This window comes from Microcaecilia unicolor, chromosome 1, assembly GCF_901765095.1.
Source record: "Microcaecilia unicolor chromosome 1, aMicUni1.1, whole genome shotgun sequence".
Classification (NCBI taxonomy): Eukaryota; Metazoa; Chordata; class Amphibia; order Gymnophiona; family Siphonopidae; genus Microcaecilia; species Microcaecilia unicolor.
In genome coordinates this window covers 6,505,495-6,521,978 of record NC_044031.1, presented here as the reverse complement: position 1 = coordinate 6,521,978, position 16,484 = coordinate 6,505,495, and the positions used below count along the sequence as shown (strand labels likewise).

The following is a 16,484-nucleotide window of genomic DNA, read 5'->3' as shown; positions in this document are numbered from 1 at the left end:
AGGAAGTAGATGCACTTGGATGGAGGGGAGGGGAGGAGAGTAAGGAGAAATGCTGGACACGGATGGAGGGGAGGGAAGACAGAGGAAGTAGATGCACTTGGATGGAGGGGAGGAGAGTAAGGAGAAATGCTGGACATGGATGGAGGGGAGGGAAGACAGAGGAAGTAGATGCACTTGGATGGAGGGGAGGGGAGGAGAGTAAGGAGAAATGCTGGACATGGATGGAGGGGAGGGAAGACAGAGGAAGTAGATGCACTTGGATGGAGGGGAGGAGAGTAAGGAGAAATGCTGGACATGGATGGAGGGGAGGGAAGACAGAGGAAGTAGATGCACTTGGATGGAGGGGAGGGGAGGAGAGTAAGGAGAAATGCTGGACATGGATGGAGGGGAGGGAAGACAGAGGAAGTAGATGCACTTGGATGGAGGGGAGGGGAGGAGAGTAAGGAGAAATGCTGGACATGGATGGAGGGGAGGGAAGACAGAGGAAGTAGATGCACTTGGATGGAGGGGAGGGGAGGAGAGTAAGGAGAAATGCTGGACACGGATGGAGGGGAGGGAAGACAGAGGAAGTAGATGCACTTGGATGGAGGGGAGGGGAGGAGAGTAAGGAGAAATGCTGGATATGGAAGGTAGGAAAACTGCTAATTTAAGGGGTGGATTGGAACACTTTGACAACAGATGCTAAAACTGGAGGGACAGGGCTACAGATGGTAGACAGGACGCATAAGGACACAGGAGGATGGTGGGCATGGTGAGAACAAAAAAAATATCAAATGGAAAGACGACACTGCATTAAACAGAAGACACTTGCATCAAAGCGAATAGAAAAACTAGACAACAAAGGTAGAAAAAAGTATTTTATTCAGAATTTATTAATTGGAATATATCAGCTTTTGGAAATGTGCATCTGTGATATTTTGCAGGTAAGTTTCAATTTCTCTAGTATTGCTGCATGCCGAGTCTGACTTCTTACTACTACTACTACTTATCATTTCTAAAGCACTACTAGACGTACGCAGCACTGTACGCTTCAACATGAAGAGACAGTCCCTGCTTGACACAGCTTACAATTAGGACAGACAAACAGGACAAATAAGAGATAACGGAATATTAAAGTGAGGATGATAAAATAAGGGTTCTGAACAAGTGAATAAGGGTTAGGAATTAAAAGCAGCATCAAAAAGGTGGGCTTTTAGCTTAGATTTGAAGACAGCCAGAAATGGAGCTTGATGTACCAGCTCAGGAAGTCTATTCCAGGCATATGGCGCAGCAAGATAAAAGGAACGGAGTCTGGAGTTAGCAGTGGAGGAGAAGGGTGCAGATAAGAGAGATTTACCCAGTGAACAGAGTTCCTGGGGAGGAATGTAGGGAGAGATGAGAGTGGAGAGGTACTGAGGAGCTGCAGAGTGAATGCACTTATAGGTCAATAAGAGGAGTTTGAACTGTATGCGGAAATGGATAGGAAGCCAGTGAAGTGACTTGAGAAGAGGGCTAATATGAGCATAATGACACTGGCGGAATATTAGTTGTGCAGCAGAATTTTGAACAGATTGAAGAGGAGAGATATGGCTAAGTGGGAGACCTATGAGAATCAAGTTGCAATAGTCAAAGCAAGAGGTGATAAGAGTGTGAATGAGGGTTCTGGTAGTGTGCTCAGAAAGGAAAGGGTGAATTTTGGTGATATTATAGAGAAAGAAACGACAGGTTTTAGCAGTCTGTTGAATATGTGCAGAGAAGGAGAGGGAGGAGTCGAAGATGACCCCAAGGTTATGAGCTGATGAGACAGGAAGGATGAGTGTTATCCACAGAAACAGAGAATGGGGGAGGAGGACAGGTTGGTTTAGGGGGAAAGACAAGAAGCTCAGTCTTGGTCATGTTTAGTTTCAGATGGTGCTGAGACATCCAGACAGCAATGTCAGACAGGCAGACTGATACTTTGGCCTGGATTTCGGCTGAGATTTCTGGTGTGGAGAGGTAGATCTGGGAGTCATCAGCGTAAAGATGATACTTAAAACCATGGGATGAGATCAGAGCACCGGTGGGGGGAGGCGGAGCTAGTAGTTGGGAGGCGGGGCTAGTGCTGGGCAGACTTATACGGTCTGTGCCAGAGCTGGTGGTTGGGAGGAAGGGATAGTGCTGGGCAGACTTATACGGTCTGTGCCAGAGCTGGTGGTTGGGAGGCGGGGTTGGTGGTTGGGAGGTGGGGATAGGGCTGGCCAGACTTACAGGGTCTGTACCACAGCAGGTGGTGGGAGGCAGGGATAGTACTGGGCAGACTTATACGGTCTGTGCCAGAGCTGGTGGTGGGAGGCGGGACTGGTAGTTGGGAGGCGGGGATAGTGCTGGGCAGACTTATAGGGTCTGTGCACTGAAGAGGACAGTACAAATAAAAAAGTAGCACATATGAATTTATCTTGTTGGGCAGACTAGATGGGCCGTTTCAGTCTGGTGTGGGTTTTCTGGTCTGTGGTCAGTGTTTGTTTCCTACTAAAGCTTTTGCAACTCACAAAATAGAAATCACTTCACTCCTGTAGAAATATGATACAGGCCTAAGACCTACTGCCCAATCTGAAGCCGACTTGGAAAAAGTTAGGCCAAGGAGCTTGAAATCAAAATGGCATCTCTGATCTCTAAAATGGCATCTCTCATCTCTGTTTCAAGTAATTGCAAGAGATTTCTAGCTGTACAAAGAAATGACAGTTGGAAATAGCAGTTGTGAAACTAACCCTGACCAGAGTAGCTGAAATAAAACCACAGGTGCCAGTCACCAAAAATGTGAAATTTGCGGTCAGGAGCAGATTAGGAAAGTAAGAGGGACTTTCCTGGGACTTAAGAAAGTTTGTGGTTGGAAGTGTAATAGGAACATCTGGGGTAATTGAAAGTAATGATATCAAAAGAATATATAAGAAACTGATAGCTAATATGAAGGGAAGAATCCAAGGCATGAGTTAGATTTGCTTGTCACTCTGCCGGATCTTCCTAAGAATATCTGTCCATATTCTTAGTCCATGCTTCATCTGTTACCTGGCTTTGGGTGAGTAATAAAATCTATTGGAACAACCTCTCTCTCACTCTCTTTTATTTCTTCTCATAGGGATTCTCCTGGGATAAATGGGATCTGGATTTGACACGAATCTTAGTATCTCCTGACTGTCTTTTAGTCTGGCAAAAGAAGTGCACATCTCGGATGGATTCAAATGGAGTCAGGAGGTTTTAATAGGCAGTTCTGAGTTTCCTCCACTACTCAGTGACATAGCTGCTGAGTGCTGGACAGAAGGGACAAAATGAAAGGAGTCAGATGTGACAGGTAATAGCCTTCTCAGTAGATTTAGGGGACATATAACCCCCAAAATAATTTACTCCTGTGTGGATTCTCTGATGTACGGTCAGTGTATACTTCTGAGTAAAGCTTTTACCACACTCACTACATGTAAATGGCTTGTCTCCTGTGTGGATTCTCTGGTGTTTCATCAGTGTTCCCTTTTCAGTAAAGCTTTTACCACACTCTGTACATGTAAATGGCTTCTCTCCTGTGTGGATTCTCTGGTGTTTGGTCAGTGTATTCTTCAAAGTAAAGCTTTTACCGCACTCACGACATGTAAATGGCTTTTCTCCTGTGTGGATTCTCTGGTGTCTGGTCACTGTTTTCTTATCAGTAAAGCTTTTACCACACTCACTACATGTAAACAGATTCACCCCTGTGTGGATTCTCTGGTGTCTGGTCAGTGTTTTCTTCTCACTAAAGCTTTTACCACACTGAGTACATGTAAATGGCTTCTCACCTGTATGGACTCTCTGGTGTATGGTCAGTGCTTCCTTTACACTAAAGCTTTTACCACACTCAGTACATGTAAATGGCTTCTCACCTGTGTGGATTCTATGGTGTATGGTCAGTGCTTCCTTTTTACTAAAGCTTTTACCACACTCAGTACATGTAAATGGTTTTTCACCTGTGTGGATTCTCTGGTGTCTGGTCAGTGAATTCTTCTCAGTAAAGCTTTTACCACACTCAGTACATGTAAATGGCTTCTCACCTGTGTGGATTTTCTGATGTCTGGTCACTTTTTTCTTATCAGTAAAGCTTTTACCACACTCAGTACATGTAAATGGCTTCTCACCTGTGTGGATCTTCTGATGTCTGGTCACTTCTTTCTTTTTAGTAAAGCTTTTACCACACTCAGTACATGTAAATTGCTTCTCACCTGTGTGGATTTTCTGGTGTCTGGTCAGTGAATTCTTCTCAGTAAAGCTTTTACCACACTCACTACATGTAAATGGCTTCTCTCCTGTATGGATTTTGTGGTGTTTGATCAGTCTTCCCTTTTTAATAAAGCTTTTACCACACTCAGTACATGTAAACGGCTTCTCACCTGTGTGGATTCTCTGATGTACAGTCAGTGTATTCTTCTCAGTAAAGCTTTTACCACACTCAGTACATGTAAATGGCTTTTCTCCTGTATGGATTTTCTGGTGTTTGATCAGTGTTTCCTTTGTACTTAAGCTTTTACCACACTCAGTACATGTAAACGGCTTCTCACCTGTATGGATTTTCTGGTGTCTGATCAGTTTTCCCTTCGTACTTAAGCTTTTACCGCACTCATTACATGGAAATCGCTCAATGCTGTGGATTCTCTTGTGTTTTGTGAGGTGTTCTTTTTGACTGAAGCTTTTATTACAGTCAGTACAGGTAAATGGGTTCATTCCAGTGTCAGTTTTCGGGTGGTCTCTGAGACTGTCTGTAGTGAAGCTTTTACCACACATAGTAGAGGTAAATGGTTTCACTACTGAATTAAGCCTCTTGGGCATTGTGAGGTTTCCTTTCCAACAAGCACTTATACCACTGTCAGCACAAGTATATAATCTCTCATTTTTCTTGATTTCCTGGTATTTTGAGAGTGTTGCCTTCCTGCAAAATATTTTTTCAGATTTAGTACAAGTGTCCGATTCCCCAGCAGTTTGAGCTTTTTGATGATCTATGACTGCTTCCTCTTGACTAAAGCTTTTCTGACATTCAGCACTTGAAACTGATCTCTGTCCTTGGTGGAAATTTTCTTCCTTGTTGGAGCTTTTCTCACATCCAGGACATGAAGATATTCTCTCATCAGTGATGTTTTTCTTATATTTTATAATGTCTGCTTTGTTCGTAAAGCTTTTCCCATATTCTGTAAATGTATACATTGTAGTTTCTTTATTAGTTTTCTTGGGTTGCATTAGCTCTTTCTTCCTATTGAAACCTTTCCCACATTCAGAACCTGTAAAAGGTTTCTCTTTTATGACTGTTATCTGTTGTCCCTGTAGTTCTCTCTTGATGTGTTTCCCACTGTCTGTACATGTAGTCGGTCTCTCTTCAGTATCAGATCTGTGATGTGATTTTAGTTGATCACCGAGGAATATCTGACAAATATCACAGGAACAGCTTTGATCTCTCATCTGGTTTCTCTCCTCTTCCCCTGCCTGTTTGAGATTACTGGTACTGTTTTCACACAGAGCTGAGCCTCCTGGTGAAGGTTTTTGTTTATTTTGATTCTTTTCCTTTTCTCCCCAGTCAGGACAGGAAAGAGTCTCCTCTTTCTCTCTTTCTGATAACACGTTTTCCCCTTCAGGCTTCTCACTGAGCTTCCAGTGATGTGTCTCTGAATTACTGTTTTTAGGATCCTCTTGTTCTAAATAAAAGAAAGAGAATTGAGTATTTTTGTAGGACACAAAAAACAGGAGGTCGAAAATGCTGCCATCAAAATGTATCACAAGCAAAAAGCAGCAATGATGAGCCAGTAATTATGAAATCATAAAATGGACAAACAATCCACCTAAAGCCGCCTGGGGGGGGGGGGGGGGGGTTGTGGAGGGTATGTGGGTTTTTGTCTTAGTTCTCTGCATAGGGTATTGTAAGAAGATTCTTTTATTCTTTATTTCTGTTTATCTTTCAGGGGATTCTTTGTCCATTTTACAATTTATAATTCTACCCCTGAATGCCGAAACATGTTGGGCTGACGAACTAATGGAAAAAGTACTTTGGACTTAGAGTTTCCACTACTTATAAGGCTGTTTTGATTCCTTAAAGGTTTTTAAGAAATAATTACTGGCTCCTGATTGCTGCTTTGTTATTGTAGGAGAAGAATAATTTAAGTTTCAGGGCTGTAGGGTTGCCATGTTGGAAATCAGCACTACCACCCGGCATACCCAGGGGTAGTTCTGAGTTTGCCGTGTGCCATTTTCCACGTCAGAAAAAAATTTTTCTATTTTGTAACGTGGGCCCGTTCTGTAGGAGCATCCAGCAGTAACTGCGCACTGACCAATTATCGCTGCGTTAAAATGTGAACCTGCTGAGGCATCAAATGGCCGCATGCAGATTTCTGTTTTAGCAGACGGCTATTTATGCCTCCACTTAAAACATAGGCAATTCCAGACACACACACACTACCGAGCACCACTCACATTTGTAAAATGCCAGAGATGCAAATAAAAATTCATGATCTCCCTCAAGTTGATATTTAAAAGCTCCTTCTTGGTCTTTCCACATTGATATAATAACCATTGGGGTCTTGATGTCATGGATTCAGGTAAGGTGAGCCCTTGGACCAAAACTGGAGCTTTAGCAGACATGTCACCTGGGCTGGCACAGGCAGGATTCAAAACAGACTGGGCTGAAGACAAAATCAAGAACAGGCAAGACTGGACTAGACAAGACAGGACTAGAATAAACCAGGAGACTCAACAAGGCAGGACAGAGGTAACAAGGCACAATGGACAAGACAAAGACTAGATCCAGGCAAGACAAGGAGAAAAAGGCAAAGGGGCAGAACTGGAATCCAGACAGGACAGGCAGACTCGGAACTGGATTAAAACTGGGACTGGGACCCAGGCAATACAAGGAAGACACAGAACTAGATTAAAACTGGATCCAGAAAAGGGCAAGACCAGGACAAGGCAAGGACTGGATCCAGACAGACTGAATGAGACAAGACAAGGCAAAGCACAACAAGACAGGCAAAGCAGGGCAGGAGCAAGGCAACAAGAACAAACAGAAGCAAGACTATAAACAAGGCAGGAAAAGGATCCAGGAACGGACTTGGCTTGGCAACTGGAACAGGATTCAGGAACGGACTTGGCTTGGCAACTGGAACAGGATTCAGGAACGGACTTGACTTGGCAACTGGAACAGCATTCAGGGATGGACTTGGCAACTGGAACAGCATTGAGGAACGGACTTGGCTTGGCAACTGGGACAGCATCCAGGAACAGACTTAGCTTGGCAACTGGGACAGGATTCAGGAACAGAGCTTCGCTTAGCAGAAAGCAGAAACAGGGATTAACTGCAGCAAGAGTCAAGAGTAGAGCTAGACTGAAAGCAGGAGGCAAGGAGTCAAACTGTTACAGACACCAAGAGCATAGTGTGGCTGTAGAGCCAGGCTTTCAGGAACAAGATTCAAAAGCAAGACACACAGAGACAAAGCATTCAAGTACAAGACTCATACTACTACTACTACTATAAAACATTTCTCTAGCGCTATCAGTCATACGCAGTGCTTCACAATTGAACATGAAGAAAAGACAGTCCCTGCTCAAAAGAGCTTACAATCTAAATCAGGACAGACAGACAGGACCAATAAGGGATAAGGGTAGGACAGACAGAAGGACACACAGGGAAAGAGACTACTGAAGAGAGGAAGACAAGATAAAGGTTACGAGCAGGTGACAAGTTAGGAGTCAAAAGCAGCATCAAACAGGTAGGCCTTTAGCCCAGATTTGAAGGCGGCCAGGGGTGAAGCTAGACGTAACGGCTCAGGAAGACTATTCCAGGCATAATGTGAGGCGAGATAAAAGGAACAGAGTCTGCAGTTAGCGATGGAGGAGAAGGGGGCAATTAGGAGAGATTTGCCTAGTGAACGGAGTTCCTGGGAAGGCGTGTAGGGAGAGATGAGGGTGGAGAGAAACATAGAACAGACCTTCAAGGACAAGACTCAGAGGAACAAAGCCAGGCTGGAATCAAAGCATGCAGGAACAAAGCCAAGCAGGGCTTGGATCTAAACAGGGAACACAAAGACAAGATTAAGAGATCTCTTGCAAAGGCAAAAGCATGAGAGTTCCAAGGTGCTTAAAAGGACTTTATTGATGATGTCACAACTTGGAATGAGGCTTGGATTGCAGGAACACCAGGCAGCAGATGCATCAATGCAGGAACAAGACAGTCCAGAGAAGCCACAGAGCCAGATCACTGGAAAAAGGTGAGTCTGGACACCGGAGCACAGCCACAACTGTGACACTTGATCCTGTCTCCAATAGTGGCCAGTCTGGTCACAAGTGCCTGGCAGATCCCACAAAGTAGATCTAATTCTCATGGTTCATTTTCCAGAGAAGAGCAATGGCTCTCCCAAGTCTACCTGACTACAAATATTTTTATGGACTTTTCCTCCAGAAACATCTTCAAACCTCTTTTGAGCCCCTCTATCGTAGTTCCTTTGACCACATCCTCTGGTACAGTCCACAGCTTAATTATGCGCTGCAGGTAAAACAACCTTTCTATGTTCTCTTAGGCTTCTGTGGTGGGCGTAACGTTGTGGTTGTCCGAGTCTTGCGGTGGAGATTCCTTCCTATACTAGGCCTGTAATATGGCTCTGATGGCCCTCAGTATTCCTTGCTTTGCTGTTGTCAGCATATTTTGAGTTTCTTCCTGCAGCTGCATGTAAGCAAGAGTGCTTTCTCAGTAACTGGAAAGTACATGTTACATGTCAAGGTGACACTTAGGAGGAACTGAGGCTATGTGGCCCATATATGGCTGATACACATGGATATAACCTTGGTGGTGATGAGAGACTGAGGACTCTGCAGACTCCAAGATGTTCCAACAGAAATATGTGTTCAGAGAGGAAGGACACCAGGTGTTTCATACTACTTATTTGTTAGCTGGTTTTCCACGCTGTGATCACGCTTTACTGATAAGGAATTAGCCAATTACCACAAAGTGTGCATGTGAACACAAGAGGAGAGGATGGTACAATGTAGGAAATTGCCATTTATGTATACATATAAAAAATAACAGAATATTACAAAAAAATCCATATATGATCCCAAGTTAGTTTAGGAGAAATCACATGATTTAGGAGAAATGAAATTTACAACAGTATATATGTGATGGCTAGGAAGGTTTTTGTTGAGCAGTTTTGTTATTCAGTCTGTGCGTCTGGCTACTGGGTGACAACCTGCTCCAGAGAGAACAATTATTTTGTATTGGCTTAATGAGTACATAAGTACATAAGTAGTGCCATACTGGGAAAGACCAAAGGTCCATCTAGCCCAGCATCCTGTCACCGACAGTGGCCAATCCAGGTCAAGGGCACCTGGCACGCTCCCCAAACGTAAAAACATTCCAGACAAGTTATACCTAAAAATGCGGAATTTTTCCAAGTCCATTTAATAGCGGTCTATGGACTTGTCCTTTAGGAATCTATCTAACCCCTTTTTAAACTCCGTCAAGCTAACCGCCCGTACCACGTTCTCCGGCAACGAATTCCAGAGTCTAATTACACGTTGGGTGAAGAAAAATTTTCTCCGATTCGTTTTAAATTTACCACACTGTAGCTTCAACTCATGCCCTCTAGTCCTAGTATTTTTGGATAGCGTGAACAGTCGCTTCACATCCACCCGATCCATTCCACTCATTATTTTATACACTTCTATCATATCTCCCCTCAGCCGTCTCTTCTCCAAGCTGAAAAGCCCTAGCCTTCTCAGCCTCTCTTCATAGGAAAGTCGTCCCATCCCCACTATCATTTTCGTCGCCCTTCGCTGTACCTTTTCCAATTCTACTATATCTTTTTTGAGATACGGAGACCAGTACTGAACACAATACTCCAGGTGCGGTCGCACCATGGAGCGATACAACGGCATTATAACATCCGCACACCTGGACTCCATACCCTTCCTAATAACACCCAACATTCTATTCGCTTTCCTAGCCGCAGCAGCACACTGAGCAGAAGGTTTCAGCGTATCATCGACGACGACACCCAGATCCCTTTCTTGATCCGTAACTCCTAACGCGGAACCTTGCAAGACGTAGCTATAATTCGGGTTCCTCTTACCCACATGCATCACTTTGCACTTGTCAACATTGAACTTAATCTGCCACTTGCACGCCCATTCTCCCAGTCTCGCAAGGTCCTCCTGTAATAAAGATTTTTACTGGTTGCGCCTATATCTAAGTCTGATTGTCTCTCTTATTCCAGCCTCTAGGGCTGAAGTGTTTTCCCCTCCCCAGGGGCAAGGGACAGGATTACACACCAGCCGGACCTGAAGGAAGGGAGGGAGGGAGGGAGAGATCAGGAGCCTGAGGGAGCAAAAAAACATCTGGCTGGCTACTATTGTTGGGGGGGCCTGAGCCCCTGAGGCCCCCTCATAGCTACGCCACTGGAACAAGCCACAGGAGAGGAGGGGGAGGAGGAGGACAACGACGCCGAGAAGGGGCCTGATCCCAAATCTTGGAAGCTGGTTGTTAAAGTTTAACAACCGGCTCCCAAAATTCTTAAAAAATTAACAAAATTAACAAACAGCTCGTGCGAGCCGGCTCCAGCACACCACTGCCTGGCTGAATAAGGTAGAGGGAGGGAGGGAGGGAGGGAGGAAGGCAGACACGGAGACACTGGACCGGGAACAGGTTTGCTCCCGCATCCGCAGTAAACAGCCAGGTTAGCCTAGAATGGGTGGCAGAGCTGGTGGTTGGGAGGCGGGGCTAGTGCTGGGCAGACTTATACAGTCTGTGCTGGGGCTGGTGGTTGGGAGGCGGGACTAGTGCTGGGCAGACTTATACGGTCTGTGCCGGGGCTGGTGGTTGGGCAGCGGGGATAGTGCTGGGCAGACTTATATACGGTCTGTGCCAGAGCCGGTGGTGGGAGGCACGGATAGTGCTGGGCAGACTTATACGGTCTGTGCCAGAGCTGGCGGTGGGAGGCGGGACTAGTGCTGGGCAGACTTATACGGTCTGTGCCGGGGCTGGTGGTTGGGCAGCGGAGATAGTGCTGGGCAGACTTATATACGGTCTGTGCCAGAGCCGGTGGTGGGAGGCGAGGATAGTGCTGGGCAGACTTATACGGTCTGTGCCCTGAAGAGGACAGGACAAATAAAAAAGTAGCACATATGAATTTATCTTCTTGGGCAGACTGGATGGACCGTGCAGGTCTTTTTCTGCCGTCATCTACTATGTTACTATGTGTTTTCTCTTTTATCACAGATTTACCACAGTTTACCGTGGTTTACTGCAGATCCCCATCCCCGTGTCATTCTCTACCTCAAACATGAAATTGATGATCTGCTATTAACAATGTGTAACCTGTTAAAATCGTCTGTAGTACTTTTGACAAAGTTCCTGATGAGAGACTCCCGATAAAATTAAAGAGTCATGGGATAGGAGGCAATGTCCTTCTGTGGATTAGGAATTGGTCACTGGACAGAAAACAGAGGGTAGGGTTAAATGGTCAGGTCATTTCTCTCAATGGAGGAGGGTGAATAGTGGAGTGCCACAGGGATCTGTACTGGGACAGGTGCTATTTAACATATTTATAAATAATTTCGGAAATCAAAACAAGTGAGGAAATTAAATTTGCAGATGACACAAGACTATTCAAAGTTGTCAAAATACATGTGGTGTCAGACCTGTGAGTTCTTGTACCAAGTACAGCGCTGCCAAGCCCAGTACTTAGATCAGGTTCTGCTTGGCAGCCGGCCAACCCCGGGTTTCACCTGCGCTGACCGCCGTTCCCCAGAGGTTGAGCCCCTAGGTGCGGGTGGCCTGCAGGGCTTACGAGATGGTGCAGGAAGCGGGGTGATGAACGTGACGGCCAGACAGGCAACAGGCAAGAGAGTGATCCAGGTACAGGCAGAGTCAGTAGGCAGGCAGCAAGTCAAGAGAGTAATCCAGGTACAGGCATGGTCAGTAGGCAGGCAGCAAGTCAAGAGAGTAATCCAGGTACAGGCAGGGTCAGTAGGCAGGCAGCAAGTCAAGAGAGTAATCCAGGTACAGGCATAGTCAGTAGGCAGGTAGCAGACACGAGAGTAATCCAGGTACAGGCAGAGTCAGTAGGCAGGTAGCAGACATGAGAGTAATCCAGGTTCAGGCTGAGTAAGTAGGCAGGCAGGAGACAAAAGAGCAATCCAGGTACAGGCAGAGTCAGTAGGCAGGCAGTAGACACGAGAGTAATCCAGGTACAGGCAGAGTCAGTAACGAAGAACAAAGTAGAGGAGAAGCACACAACTGAGCAACACCTACCAAAGTAGAAGCCGAAGCAAGGAGTCTAGGGAGAGCTCAGCTGATAAAGTGCTGGAGTCTGACATCAGCAGGGAGAAGGGACACAGCCATAGGACAACAGCAGGGAAAGGAGGAACCGGAAGACCAATAGGAGAGAAGCAAGGGAAGCTAGGCACAGGAAGAGCAGACCCAGGTGGGTAGAAGTAAAGCAATCAAGGAGCCTGCAGCCAGAGAAGAACTACACACACACGACTCAGGGTTGTGCCAGTCAAGTATGCGTGTTGACGGGACCCTGCGCTGCCCGAGGACACCGCTTCCGTTGACGTAGGGGACATGACATGTGGACTGTGAAATCTGCAGGAAGACCTTAGGAAATTGAAAGACTAGGCATCCAAATGGCAGATGATAAATGCAAAGTGATACACATTGCAAAGAATAATCCGAATCACAGTTACCTGATGCTAGGGTCCACCTTAGGAGTCAGCACTCAAGAAAATAATCTAGGTATTATTGTAAACAATATTCTGAAATCTTCTGCCCATTGTGCGGCCGCGGCCAAAAAAGAAAACAGGATGCTAGGAATTATTAGGAAAGGGATTCAAAGTAAGACCAAGAATATTATAATGTCTCTGTATTGCTCAAAACAAATAGCAGAATTAGAAAAGGTTCAAAGAAGAGCGAACAAAATGATAAAGGGGATTGAACTCCTTTCATATGAGGAAAGGCTAAAGAGGTTAGGGCTCTTCAGCGTGGAGAAGAGACGGATAAGGGGGGGTAGGGTTACCATATTTTGTCCTCTCAAAAAGAGGCACATATTCCCCTCCCCCCCCGGGTCACATATTCCCCTCCCCTGCCCCCCGTCACCTCCCCTCCCCTTACTTACTATCTACTGCCCTGGTGCTCTAGTGACCACTTCGGGGCAGGAAAGAGCCCTCTCTTTCCTACTCTGAGCTCTGTCCTTGCCCTACATCCTGTTGCTGTGACAGTCTCGGGATTCAAAATGGCCGTCGAGAGTTGAAGTCTCGCGAGGCCGCCTCAACTCTCGGCGGCCATTTTGAATCCAGAGACCGTCACAGCAACAGGATGCAGGGCAAGGGCAGCGCTCCGGGCAGGAAAGAGGGGACTCTTTCCTGCCCCGAACAGGTCACTAGACCACCAGGGCAGTAGATAGTGAGTAAGGGAAGGGGAGGCTAGGATAGGCCCGCCCGCATGTCCAGAAATCTGGACAAACGGGCGGACTGGGAAAACCCGTCCGGACATGTCCTCAAAAAGAGGACATGTCCGGGTAAATCCGGACATATGGTAACCCTAGGGGAGGGGGATATGATTGAGGTCCTTAAAATTCTGAGTGGTGTAGATTTTTCACTCTTTCAAAAAGTACAAAGACAGAGGACACTCAATGCAGTTACACGGAAATACTTTTAAAGCAAACAGGAGGAAATATTTTTTCACTCAAAGAATAGTTAAGCTCTGGAACTCGTAGCCAGGGGTGGTAACAGCCGTTAGCATATCTGGGTTTATAAAATGGTTTGGCCACGTTTCTGGAGGAAAAGTTTATAGTCTGTTATTGAGATTGTTATATTCATCACTGAACAGGTAATTAAACTCTGGAATGGATTGCCAGAAAATATGGTAAAAGCATTTAGCTTAGCCTCTCCCCAGATCGAACATAAGAATAGCCATAGTGGGACAGACCAATGGTCCATCTAGCCTAGTATCCTTCTTCCAGCAGTGGCCAATCCAAGTCACACGTACCTGGCAGAAACCCAAATCCTACTTCCGCAAGGGTGGCCGTTAGCAGAGAGAAGGTCCCAGTCAACGGCAGACAGGATGTGCCAGGACCCTGTACGAAGAAAGGAACGTTTGAGATAAATGCGCTGGGGTCGTGGGGGGGGGGGGGGGGTGTCAGAGAAGGAAAATGCCAGACAGGGGGTAAGAGAGAGGGAGTTCCAGACCTGAGGACAGAGAAATGTGTGGAGGAAGTATTCCCCCCTCCCAACTGCTCTGGGCCCTCAGGCACTGCCCAGTTGCCCGAAAGGTCAATCCGCCCCTGATGCTATGCTGCGAGAACATCGTATGGTATCTGTGCACTTTTTTACAATTATGGTTTTTTATTTTTTTTACAATTAATATGTATGTTTTTACTACATAATTTATATTGTCTGTACTAATAGTTTTAATGCTTTATTTGCGTGTATAGACCCCAGATGCAGGCAATTTGCTGAAACACAGACGGTGTCGGATCCTCCAATAAACTCCGCTTCCTTCAGTCTAAGACTTCGCCTCCCAGGTCCATCCATGGTTCACTAGACTTCTTCATTGGCGTTGTTCGGTTTCCGTTGCTGATTCCCACTTGGGTCATCTCGCCATCGCTCATTATCAGTCACATCGGCTTCCTGCACTGAGACTCACCTACTGCCAGTCACTCCTTAATGTGCTTGAGAAGGGATTTTAACAGGGGGAATAACAGGAAATCCTTACCTAGAGACATCAGGGTCTCATAATTCTCCTTCATCACCTCCCTCCAAAGCTCCTTCTGCCCTTCATCTAAATACTCCCACTCCTCCTGGGAGAAAGAGACAGCGACGTCCTCAAAAGTCACCCGCATCTGAAACACAAACCAGAAACACACTCAGGGACATGGGGAGATACTCAGAATGCATTAGATTTCAGCTCCTGACATGTTACCTCCCTCAGGCCTTTGTTTTGCATGCATTAAAAAAAACATTTCTGCTTTATCTATATTGCATTTTGTGTAGAATTCTCCCGGCGTAAACACCCGGCTCTTCTGTGCTCTAGGGCTGATTCCACCTAAGCTGTCTCCCAGTTCAGGCTTCATTCCCCCCCCCCCCCCCCCCCCCACCCCATGTTCTCCTCCTTCTCCTCTGTGGTGAGTGTCAGGGAGGTAGAGGGCAAGAAATTAAATGGAACAAGAGGGTGGCGCCACAGGAGGGCGGGTGCGTTATTTGGTGGGGGGGAGCGAGAAGGGTTCAGTTTGTGAGTTCTGGGGGAATCAACATCACCCTGTACAGAATTTCCTCAGGAATTTTTTTTTTGTTTTGTTATATTTGTACCCCGCGCTTTCCCACTCATGGCAGGCTCAATGCGGCTTACATGGGGCAATGGAGGGTTAAGTGACTTGCCCAGAGTCACAAGGAGCTGCCTGTGCCTGAAGTGGGAATTGAACTCAGTTCCTCAGTTCCCCAGGACCAAAGTCCACCACCCTAACCACTAGGCCACTCCTCCACTGTTGCTACTATTGGAGATTCTACATGGAATGTTGCTATTCCACTAGCGAAGTCGGCCCTTGCAGATCACCAATGTGGCCGCGCAGGCTTCTGCTTCTGTGAGTCTGACGTCCTGCACGTACGTACAGGACGTCAGACTCACAGAAACAGAAGCCTGCGCAGCCTTCTACATGGAATGTTGCTAGTGGAATAGCAACATTCCATGTAGAATCTCCAATAGTAGCAACATTCCATGTAGAATCTCCAATAGTAGCAACATTCCATGTAGAATCTCCAATAGTATCTATTTTATTTTTGTTACATTTGCACCCTGTGCTTTCCCACTCATGGCAGGCTCAATGCGGCTTACAAGGGGCAATGGAGGGTTAAGTGACTTGCCCAGAGTCACAAGGAGCTGCCTGTGCCGGGAATCAAACTCAGTTCCTCAGTTCCCCAGGACCAAAGTCCACCACCCTAACCACTAGGCCACTCCTCCATTGGATATATAAACTGAAAACCATTAACCACATTGGGATTGAATGAAAACATTGAGTGGAACACGATGATTTAACAATTCCATATACGATCTAAGAATTTAACAATTACAGTATTTTTTTCAATTGAGATGTTATTTATCTTGTAAAGTGTTTTTCACTTTTATGTATAGTTGCATATGTTGCAGGGCGGTGTCGTTGTGTGTACCGCTTTAATTATGGCTGGTTACAAGCTTACTGAGGTCTAATTATCCCCATTTGAACTTTGCAGTGACGTCAGAAGTACTTCCGGGTTATGCTTGAGATGAGGCGCAGAAACCTGCATCAGTGCAGCATGAGCATACCTTACAAGAAGCGGAGTGAGGAAGAGACGGCTCGAGTTTGTGTGGCCTTAACCCAAGTCCCTGATGAAAAGATTTTTTTGAACCCCGCGGTGTCGGGCGTTTCCAGGGGAAGTTGACCAAATGAGGGCGAAGTGATAGTCGTCAATCAATATTGTTCAGATAAGTTTTTGTTTTTTGT

The 16,484-nt window shown here is 45.9% G+C and overlaps 1 protein-coding gene across 6 annotated transcripts in view; it reads right to left on the bottom strand.

The window, feature by feature from the left end:
• Positions 1 to 2,407: 2,407 nt before the first annotated feature.
• Positions 2,408 to 16,484, bottom strand: part of LOC115462435 (oocyte zinc finger protein XlCOF6-like) — a 127,617-nt gene continuing 113,540 nt past the window's right edge. For 3 of the 6 annotated variants that reach the window (XM_030192443.1, XM_030192449.1, XM_030192466.1), the window contains one exon: positions 2,408 to 5,663. In XM_030192443.1, the coding sequence (XP_030048303.1) occupies positions 3,295 to 5,663 (2,369 nt within the window). In that variant the 3' untranslated portion in view covers positions 2,408 to 3,294. Of the gene's footprint in view, positions 5,664 to 7,105; positions 7,257 to 13,996; positions 14,061 to 14,722; positions 14,762 to 16,484 lie in introns of those variants that run through there. The other 3 variants (XM_030192454.1, XM_030192459.1, XM_030192474.1) reach the window with 3 other exon arrangements.